Here is a 10,977-nt window from a genome sequence, read left to right as displayed (position 1 = left end):
AATTTTATAAAAATCGGAAGCACGCTTCTATTAGTTTAGTGAGTCTTACTTCTGACCCTAGTGTGAATTTCTTAAACAGTGCTTTTCACATATAACTTCTTTCCTTTACTCCTCAAGCCATAAAATGAATGTTTGATCTTCTTACTCATATTTTCAAATTCACATGGCAGCTCACAGATCTCAATGAATCTTTATCATCTTTTAACTGTTTGTAACTTGTCCTACATTTTTATATATCAAGTTATTCTTTAACCATCTTCTGATTCTGCCTCAGTCTGTTTTGCTTTTCATTATATTTCTTTCTCAGCATCACGTCGTTTTGATTGATTTTGGAGCTTAGTATTTCAAGTAGTGCCGTATGAAATGCATACAGGTGATTTCTACACTAACCAGGAGGCACGTAGTGTGAAATAAAAGAAAATCCAGTGCGAGTTTCTTGGAGCTACAGTAACCAAGTACCACAAACTAGGTGGCTTCAACAACAGAAGTTTATTGTCTCACAGTTTTGGAGGCTAGAAGTTGAAAATAAAGGTGTTAGCAGGATTGGTTCCTTCTGAGGGCTGTAAGGGAAAATGTCTCCTAGCTTCAGGTGGTTCGCTGAAAATCTTGGTGTTCCTTGCAATGTGGCAACATCCCTCAAATCTTCACATGATGGCATCTTCCCCGTGTGTCTTCTTTGTATTTACATTTCCGTTTTACCAGTCATTTTGAATTAGGGGCCTACTCTGCTTGTATTAATGTGCTCGGGATACCCTGACAAACTACCAGAGACTGAGTGGCTTAAACATCAGAAATTAATTTTTCTCTTAGTCTTAGAGGCTAGAAGTCCAAGTTTGAAGTGTTAGTAGATTTGGTTTCTCCTGAGGCCTCTGTCCTTGGCTTGTAGGTAGCCACCTCTTGCTGTGTCCTCACATGGTCCTTCCTCTGTATACACACATCCCTGGACACTGTCTTGAAGTGTGTCCAAATTTCTTCTTCCTACAAGAATATCAGTCGGATTGGATTAAGTCCCACTCCCTCAGCCTCATTTAAACTTATCACCTCTTTAAAGGCCTTATCTCCAAATACAGTCATATTCTGTGACACTGGGGTCAGGGCTCCAACATATGAATTTTGGGAGGACACATTTCACCCTATAACCACTTAACCAGGAGGAAACTTATCATTTTACAAACCAGAAATTCAGAGGTAGGAAGGCCTTATGACTTGGTGATATCACCAAGGATTCAGATCTTCTCGCCTTGACACTGGCCTCACTTGAAGACTGGTATCCCTCCTGATCTCAAGATGACTCTAGTGGTCCCAGGAGTTCGAAGGAAACAAGTTAGGGGGAAAGAAGACTTTCTCGTATTTTTTATTAAGACTGAAGAAACTTTTTGCAGAAGCCCCAGAGCAGACTGCCCCCTGTATCCAATTCACCAGGGGTCACATGCCACCTCTAACCCAGTCTCAGGCCAGGGTAATGAGGTTAAGCTTTGACAATCATCACACCATTGCAGGAGTCAGGTTGTGTGGAGGAGGGGCAGAGACTTGAACAAAGTGGGGCTCTGGCAGGAGGGAAGAAGTGGACAGATGGATTCTGGGAGGCAACCAGCAAGGTCTGCTCCATCTGCTTTATAGATTTTGACATCTCTGTTTCCGCTCAGCCTGTCTAGACTTCAGCTACCTACCAGTATTATCTAGGTGGTTGAAAGCTGAGGATTTGTACTTAACCAAAAGAAACACACACACACACGTACGTACACACACACACACACACGACCAAAAAAGTGGTATCACAAGGTTGATGCACCTTATCAGTGATGCATTTTATTCAACAGAGAACCTATCAGGACTTCGTAGTCTTACTGTATACACAACTGCACCAAATGTGGCTATTTGATTAAAAACCTCTTAACATGTTAGAGGAGAACCATACTGAGCCAATAATAGTAGCAAATACTAATATGACATTATAATATGTCAGGACCTTTTCTAAGTGCCTTATTTCCATAGATTAACTAATTTAATCCTTATGAAAATTTTCTAAGGCAGGAACTGTTACTAGCCTTTTTACATATGGAGAAATAGAGGTACCAAGACATCAGGTAATGTGTATACAGTCCGTGATCAGCAGAGCATTCTTTGTGGTAGGTAAGACAGGGCGTGGGCTCCCGACAGATTTGAGTTTGAATCTAAGTACTACCACCTATGAGTTTGGCCAAGTTATGAATGTTCTCTAAGCTTTAACTTCATCATCTCTGAAATGGAAATGATAACAAAACTCTCCTCATAGGTTTGTTATGAGTGTCATATGATGTAATGCGTGCAAAGGGCTCAGCATAGAACCTGTCACATACTCAGCTCTCAGTAGGTGTTAATTATGGGTATTAATGTGTGGACCTTATTACAGAGTTTATGTGTTTTTCTTATGAGCAATATAAATCCTGCAAGTAGTTTTTTTAATCCCCTTTTTAATTTGGCCACCAAGAAATGTAAGACATATTCAATTCTCTTTAATCACCACGCAGCCTTCTCTTTCCTGCGTGTCTGTGTCTGCTTCCCCTTTTCCTCATCTTATATATTAGTCTCTGTTCCCTGAGTCTGGCTTTTACTTGTATTCTTCGTTTTATTGTATTCTTGTAAGCCACCTCTAACTTTTTGTGAAACGATGTAGCATCTAAATAAATAGCCAATTTTCAAAACAGAAACATGTTATGAGAATTTTTAACAAAACAATGCACGGTAAGTTTCCACAGTGCTTTGGATTTGTGACTATTTCACTTAATGCCTGTTTCCTCCAAGCTGGTCTCTCCTCGCACTGAACTCCTTTAGCGTGGATTATGCCTAATCATTTTGAACATTAATCATTAATCTTACTGGGCCCAGGAATTGCTACCAATTTTTGGTTGTTTGTGGCTTGGCTTTTCACATGCTTTATCATCTCCTCAAGAGTGGTGGACAGTTTCTTAAGCATTTACTGCATTCCCTTGTATGTGTAACACAAGGTTAGGCAGAGTGTAGGTATTCCGTGATAGGGAGCCTTCGGTGCTAGCTCTTAACTGTAAAACATAAATCAGTTGCTTCTGCTGTGGCACTTTGATGGCACTACCCAACTGCTCTTCTCAAGCTGTGATGTCTGAACTGATCATTCAAAACAAGAAATTAAGTGGAATCTCTCCTACTGGCTGTTTAGAACTAAGAATTCATTTGGTCTCAATTCTAAAATGACTGGGTTGGTTCAGGTACAAAATTTTGGAATGCCTCTCTCTCTGATCTTTCTCTCATTCTATTTTTCTCTCCAGAGAGTTCTGGTTCACACATCAGAGACAACTTGTCTTCAATATTTCACAGAGTTGTTGCTTGAGAAAGGACAGCCGCTGATGCTGGTAGGAAACGCTGGAGTGGGAAAAACAGTCTTTGTAGGTGACATACTAGCAGGTCTCTCCGAGGCTTATATAGTGTCCCATGTGCCTTTCAACTACTACACAACATCGGCAGCTCTGCAGAGTAAGTGTTCCTCCTGTTCATACTTGAGAAACAAGAGATCAGAAACTGTCAAGGGCAGAACATGCAGCCCAAAGAAATGATTACTTTTGCTAGGCTTTAGACATTTTGCTTAGGATGCATTTTTACTTATCACCATTCTGGCTAAATATACTTTGTCTGAATATTGTGATTTTTGGCTTTCCATATCTCTCCTGGCTTTATGTGGGTTACTACTCTATAGAACAGCAAGAATTTATGTCAACAGTGTTCATTGCTTTGCCTCTAAACCATTTGGTTAGCTTTCATCAATTTCACGGAGCCCTAGCAACAGAAGAATATACTCCAGGAAGAGTGCACTGGTTACCTTTTCAAGTAAGGGATTGATTTAGGGGGAAATTCATTCAAACTGTATTGATGAAATGACAGGCCCCAGGTTGTTAGTTAAATTTTAGAAGAGCTATGAGAATAATTTTTAACTGTTGAATACATGTGTCAGCGTAATCAAAGGAACCACATAGATTTGGGGCATTCTGAGTTTGGAAGGGCACATGAAGTAGATGTGTAGAAGTAGAGAAGCACTGATATCGATATAAAGAGCTGATAGTGGTAACTCTGTCACTCTGGCCAGCACAGCAATGGGGCTGTGCTGAATGGGGGCAGCAGAACTCCCTTCTGTCCGCTACTGTAGGAAACCTGTTGCCCTGAACGCGTTTTCTTGTTGTGTGTGTTGTTGCTGTTTTCTCAGCTCTATCAGTAAAGATTAATAACGTATTTTCTTATCACGGACATCAACTCGGCCAAGAACGATTTTTCTGTGATCTCTTTCTTAATCAAGTTTGTCTTCTTCATCGTTGTGACTGGAACAGTTAAAAAGCTGACTCAGAAGTTTTTCATTCATTTCTTTAGCAAATATGTATGATTTATCTACTTTCTCTCCAGACACTGTGTACAATACATGTTTTTCATTTGCAGACACAGAAGAAGGGATCACTTTATCGCTTGTAAATGGAAGACTAGGGCTGCAATGTAGTAGTTGAACAAAGTTCAGCTTGCTAATTCTTGGAAGGGATACAGGCATGAATAGATTTAGACATTGCCTATTAGCATGAGGAATAGAAAGAGGTAGTGTACTCTAAAGAAAGGGTTTCAGACCTTTGAGATGGGGTGGTATGCAGGCAAAAAGGGGACTTAGGATAGAAGAATCAGCTTAAGCAAAGACATGAAAGAGAGGAAATTGTGGGACATATTCAACTAATTGAATCTCTAAGTTGACTGAAGCATAGTGGTCAGGCAGAAGATAGGGCAAAGGCTGGAGTGGCGGGTTGGAGTTCTATTATAGATGGAGTGACCAGTTGTCTACTTTGCCAAAGGCTGGGAAGATATGGGATTTGTAGTGCTAAAACTGGGATCGTCCCAGGCAACCTGGGACGGTTGGTCACTGTGACTGTGGAGAGAGCTGAGATGCAAGTGGAAGAGAACATATTTCATATGGTAGGAAATGGTGAGCCATTGATGGGGAGCAAGGAACTGACAAGATGCAGGCTCTGCTTTGGGAGGAGAAGTCTGTGGTGGGGAGACCAGTCCCCTTGAGCAGTGTGCTAGCCAAATGAAATGGTGCCCTGTTCTAGAGTTGTAGCGGGAAAGGCGAAAAGGAAGAGACATGTTCAGGCTGTGGTTGGGCCAATCAGGGACCAGGAGGGAAAGACTAAATTCAGGCTTTGCTTCTGGTTGACTGGGAGATGTGAATTCTATAAACAGGAGCACAGAAGTCTAAAAAGAAGAGATGGGTTGTGAGTGGGGAAGAGGCTTGTTAAATTGAGTTTGGGAACAGGCGTATTTGGTGTTGGCCAAACGTCCAGGTGCCAATGGCTAATAGGAACTGTTGTCCAGCAAGCATTTGGAAATGCAGATATGCTGCTTGGAAGAGGGGTTTGTTAATTTATTCATTGTATATTTCTTCATTCATTCATTCATTCCTTTGTTCATTTAACAGTTACTTGTTTGTTGTGGTTGTCATCAGGAATACAGAGATGAGCATGATATAGTTCCTCATCCTCAAGCTATTTATAGTCCATTTAGAGAGTCGGCAAGTAATTAGATGCTACATCTCAGATCCACACTGTTCAAGATTTTCTATACTCATGAGTTTCTCTTAAACATACCGACACAAAGTCAGATACGCATGTGAAGAAATGTAATTTGATGTATACACAGGATAATGTCTACATACAGTATCTTGTACTTCTGCACCCTGTGGCCCAAGAAGAGAGGTGTGAGAAATTCTTGAGCTGTCCCTAGGCTCTATTTTGATAAAGAAAGACTGATCCACCAGGTTCTGGGTGGACCAGCAGTGGTTCGTGTTTTACAGTAGGTACAGGGAAGGAAGGTGCAAAGGTCAGCAATGGTGTGGTCTCAGATGTGATGGCCAGTGTGACATCACGCTGCAGATACTGACTCTCTAGGAAAGGAGAGTCAAGGTGAGCTCGAGGAGAGTGTGACATAGAAGGTGGTGAACAGAGACATGTTTCTGGGATTAACCTGCAGAGAAATGGTACTTGAAGCCACACAGTGGGTGAAATGGGGAGAGGATGAGGAAAAACGAGAAAAAAGGACTAAGGTTCTATTTTATATTCATATATAAATATATTTATATTTTATTATATATAAACAGAAGGTTACATTTTATTTGGTGGACAGAATTATACATTGGTTTCAGGAATTCTTGAGAAACCTCTAGAGAAAAAAGCTGGTCGTAACTATGGTCCAGGAGGAAATAAAAAATTGGTTTATTTTATCGACGACATGAATATGCCTGCAGTGGACTTATATGGCACTGTTCAGCCCCACACTCTGATTCGACAGCATATTGATTATGGTCACTGGTAAGCGATTGTCTGTATTGTATTTTCTACCAAAATCTACTTATTATGACTATGGATAAACATTTAAAAATAGAATTAGCGGGGTGGGATAGGGAAGGTGGGAGGGAGACACAAGAGAAGAGGGAGGAGATATGGGGATATATGTATATGTATAGCTGATTCACTTTGCTATACAGCAGCAACTAACACACCATTGTAAAACAATTATACTCCAATAAAGATGTTTTAAAAAAAATGGAATTACCCCAGTTTCTTCCTCTTCTGAGGAGCGTTTTCTATGATACGTTTTGGGTTTCACTTTGCATCCCCTGTTGCTCATCTTAAATGGAATAGGTTTGCTTTGAATCTTTGGAAGAAGTGGATTGAAAAGTATCTTAGAGACGTAAACTGTCTAGTTTAAACGTTAAGCTCCTTAATGCATTAACTCACACTCAATTACTTAGGGGAAGCTTGACATTTTCTGTGGGATGTAACTATCTGGTAATATCTGGGCATTGCAGTCTGCAATCCCCCAGTCTTGCTGTGGGTGTTTCTAACCAAACTCACATGAGAATCTATAAGCAGTAATAGTACCTATTGATTCGGCTCCATATGTTGATTCTGGCATCAAAGGAGCCATGTAGTCTTCAGTTGTCTGAGCTTTAGTTTTTATGTCTCTCAGGTAGGCTAACAAGCTCAACCTCACAGAGCGATTGTAAAGATCGAAAGAAACAATTTGTGAAGTCCTTTATGGATTGGTGGGTTTTGTTGTCATTTTGAGCTTTGGGACTTAAGGTTCTGTTTTCTGTCTTGCAGGTATGATAGACAGAAAGTGATGCTTAAAGAAATCCACAGCTGTCAGTATGTTGCCTGCATGAATCCGATGGTGGGCAGTTTCACTGTCAATCCTAGACTACAGGTAGGGTGTTGAATACTACTCTCCTCCAAAGATCCCCTGAATATCATACTCACACATTGTAGATCTTGATTCTTAGTGCTTTGGGGTAAAGATTAGGATGAATGGTTCTACTGGACATTTGGTGAAGCATGGAAACTTATTTTAATTAATAGACTTTTTAGGGCAGTTTCAGGTTTACAGAAAAATGAGCTGAAAGTACGGAGAGTTCCTGTATACTCACCGTGACCCATTTAAAAACACCTTGCATTAGTGTGCTGCATCTGTTACATCTGATGAGCCAATATTGATAAGTTATTATTAACTGAAGTCTAAAGTTTACATTAGGGTTCATTTTTTGTGTTACACATTCTGTGGGTTTTGGCAAATGTATAATTACAGGTATCTGTCATTAGAGTATCACACAGAGTAGTTTCACTGTCCTAAAAATCTCCCGTACTCCCTCCACCTGTTCAGCCCTCCCTCCCCCAACCCCCTCACCGCGGAATCCCTGGCAACCATTGATCCTTTTCCTGTCTCTATGGTGTTGCCTTTTCCAGAGGGTCGTATAGTTAGAATCATATAGTATGTAGCCTCTTCAGACTGGCTTTTTTCTTTCTTTCTTTCTTTTTTTAATTTAACATCTTTATTGGAGTATAATGGCTTTACAATGGTGTGTTAGTTTCTGCTGTATAATAAAGTGAATCAGCCATACGTATACATATATCCCCATATCTCTTCCCTCTTGCATCTGCCTCCCACCCTCCCTATCCCACCCCTCTAGGTGGTCACAAAGCACCGAGCTGATCTCCCTGCGCTATGTGGCTGCTTCCCACTGGCTATGTGTTTTACATCCGGTAGTGCATATACGTCAGTGCTACTCTCACTTCGTCCCAGCTTACCCTTACCCCTCCCTGTGTCCTCAAGTCCATTCTCTACGCCTGTCAGACTGGCTTCTTTTACTTAGCGTAAATATGCATTTAAGGTTCCTCCATGTCTTTTCATGTCTCGATAGCTCATTTCTTTTTATCACTGAATAATACTCATTGTCTGGATGTACCATAGTTTGTTTATCCATTTACTTATTTAAGGATGCCTTGATTGTTTCCACATTTTGGCAATTCTGAGGAAAGCTACAGTAAATATTTACGTTCAGGTTTTCTGAGTGCATGTAAGCTTTTAAATAGTCACCACCACCACCACCGTACATACAACAACAGCATACAACAGTCAGTGTTGTTTACTAGTTTATGAGCGGTCACTTGAAGCTCAGCTGGGTGACTCTGCTGATCTTGGCTGGACTTGTTCACATGTTGGGGAGTTAACTGTCAGCTACTCAGGGTGGCTTTGGCTAGAATGGTTGTGATTGGGACAACGTGGCTCTGTGTCATGTGTCTCTCATCCTATGGCAGGCATGTAGAATTCATTGCAGAGGTAGAGCCTTAAGACAGCAAGTGGAAACACAAGCGTCTGACAGTGACTGGTACCCTGTTACTTCTACCTCCTTCTGTTGCCTTGAACAAGTCTAATGGGAAGTCTGAGAGAGTGGAAGGCACTACCAAGTTACATGGCAATGGGCATGGATAGAGGAAGAGTTGAAAAAATAAGGTCCCTGCCCTTTTTTTGTAATCTACTGGTCCCATTACATTTTGTATTTTATGCAACTCTTATATTTGTTTTTCTTTTCAGAGACATTTCACAGTGTTTGCATTCAACTTTCCATCCATGGATGCACTAAACACTATCTACAGCCAAATCCTGAATTTCCATTTCCAGCAGCAAGCATTTGGTCCGTCACTTCTCAGGAGTGGCCCCACTTTGATACAGGCAGCAATCGCATTCCATCAGACCATGACACACAACTTTTTACCCACAGCCATTAAATTCCACTACCTCTTTAATCTGAGAGACCTGTCAAACGTCTTCCAGGTACCTCAGTGGCTCTGTGTTATGTGTCTTGAGTAGAACACTGATTATAGCAGTATTAATGGCGTTCATTCATAGAACTTAGTCGAAAACTATGCTACGTACTTGAGCATGTATTCTTTCATTTTCCACCATAAACTTCTCTATGAAGTTAGTATGGCAGGTTTATTAGTCCCATTTTGTCAGTGAGAGTAGTGAGTCCTCTTAGGTTGCTAGAGACTTAGCAACAGAAGCTAAGGTAGAAATCTTAGTTCCCTATTTCATTTATTCCATATAAATATTTGAGTGTTTCTTTCTGTACAAGTAAGAGGGATAATTTTTCATTTTTTAATATGTATGTGATACAGTTTTAAAACATGCATCAAGAGAAATTATAATTTCTTAAATTCCTAGATTATTTTGGTTTGGCATTGACACTTAACTTGCTTATCTGGTAAAAGGGCAGTATGTATGTATATGATTTAGAAAAGAAGTTCCAAAGAAGGAATTCAAAACTTTAGAATTTTGAAAATATCCAACTTATGTGGCCTACTTGGTAGAGTAAAAGCAGTTGAAGAGTTATTTATGGCTCAAAGTTCTTTTGTGACAGAAGTAGTAAACTGATTGAATATGAAAACTTTATGAGACTTCTTTATGTTTGGTGATTTTTGTTTCTTTATACTTTTATAGCCCTCCTTTCTAAATCACTCCACAACTGCTTCAAAACTCACACCGCATTAGGCAAAAGTTTCCGCAGAACGCGGACCATTCCTTTTCATCTCGATATTTCTAGCACCCGCCTGAAAGACTGTGCTCAATAAAGTGGTGTTTAAAAGCAGATTTTTGATCTTAGGAGGGAAGGGAGACCATGGGGTGAGAGGCCTGTCTTCTCACAGTTCATATCCAGTCTTTCAGCTACGCCTGATATCAACCAGTTCTTTAGCCTTTGCAGCTAAGTCTCTATGACTCCCTTGGTGTTGTCCCATAAGCCCAGAGCACAGTGACTCTCTCCAGGAGGACTGGGTCTATGTGAATCCAAGATATGAAGGACAGTGTTGAGGAAAGGGGGGAATAAAAATGCTTTGACTACCCATGAAGGGTGAATTCAGGCAGTGGACTTTGGGTCTCATATGTTTCGTCTGTGAAATGAAAGGGTTAGATTAAATGATATCACAGGATTTTAGAGTAAAAATTATTATCATCCTGTGACTTTCATGTTTGCTGTTTGTACTCTGGTTTTGGAAACTTAATTCACTGAAGGCAGCAGGTACAAGTTCTAAAATCTGGTATTTAGTTCCTAGGCTGACTCTTGAAGTACAGTGTTAGCTGCATTCCTAAAAATGGGTATAAATGACAGTTAATTTTTTAAATGTTGCTTATCAGAGAGTACAACTACTAATATGTATCTACTACTCTTTATAATACTTCTTGTAACTCAGTGTATTGCTAAATTCAGTTCACAGTTAAAGAAAACGTTAAAAGGAAATATTATCATGGAATGCCACCACCTTCTGAAGTTTTAATATTTATCACTCTTGCCTTGTAGGGGATTTTATTTGCTTCTCCTGAGTGTTTAAAGGGTCCAAATGATTTAATATGCCTGTGGCTTCATGAATCTTCTCGTGTTTATGGAGACAAACTGATAGACACAAAGGATCGTAATTTGTTTCATAAAAACATGCTGGAAACTGCTAGTAAATATTTTGAAGTAAGTAAATGAATGCCAGAGGTCACTGTTTGCTCTGGCACAAATTGGCATTGGGGCAGAAATGGGATAAGGATGTGAATGAATTGTGCGTACGCTTACCTGGCTGAAACAGCTGTGACCCCAGGGTGCAGTTGGCCTGT

At 40.2% G+C, this 10,977-nt stretch overlaps 1 protein-coding gene across 2 annotated transcripts in view; it reads left to right on the top strand.

Annotated features, from left to right (window-relative positions):
• Positions 1 to 3,293: 3,293 nt before the first annotated feature.
• The window catches only part of LOC137228975 (dynein axonemal heavy chain 11), a 141,202-nt gene continuing 133,518 nt past the window's right edge, over positions 3,294 to 10,977 (top strand). For both annotated transcript variants that reach the window (XM_067746172.1, XM_067746173.1), the window contains exons 1-5: positions 3,294 to 3,489; positions 6,185 to 6,350; positions 7,146 to 7,248; positions 8,914 to 9,153; positions 10,676 to 10,837. In XM_067746172.1, the coding sequence (XP_067602273.1) occupies positions 3,363 to 3,489; positions 6,185 to 6,350; positions 7,146 to 7,248; positions 8,914 to 9,153; positions 10,676 to 10,837 (798 nt within the window). In that variant the 5' untranslated portion in view covers positions 3,294 to 3,362. The remainder of the gene's footprint in view (positions 3,490 to 6,184; positions 6,351 to 7,145; positions 7,249 to 8,913; positions 9,154 to 10,675; positions 10,838 to 10,977) is intronic.

This window comes from Pseudorca crassidens, chromosome 8 (assembly GCF_039906515.1).
Source record: "Pseudorca crassidens isolate mPseCra1 chromosome 8, mPseCra1.hap1, whole genome shotgun sequence".
NCBI classification, from domain to species: Eukaryota; Metazoa; Chordata; class Mammalia; order Artiodactyla; family Delphinidae; genus Pseudorca; species Pseudorca crassidens.
Note: the sequence above shows the minus strand (reverse complement) of the source record. Positions and strands in the feature narration are given on the sequence as shown.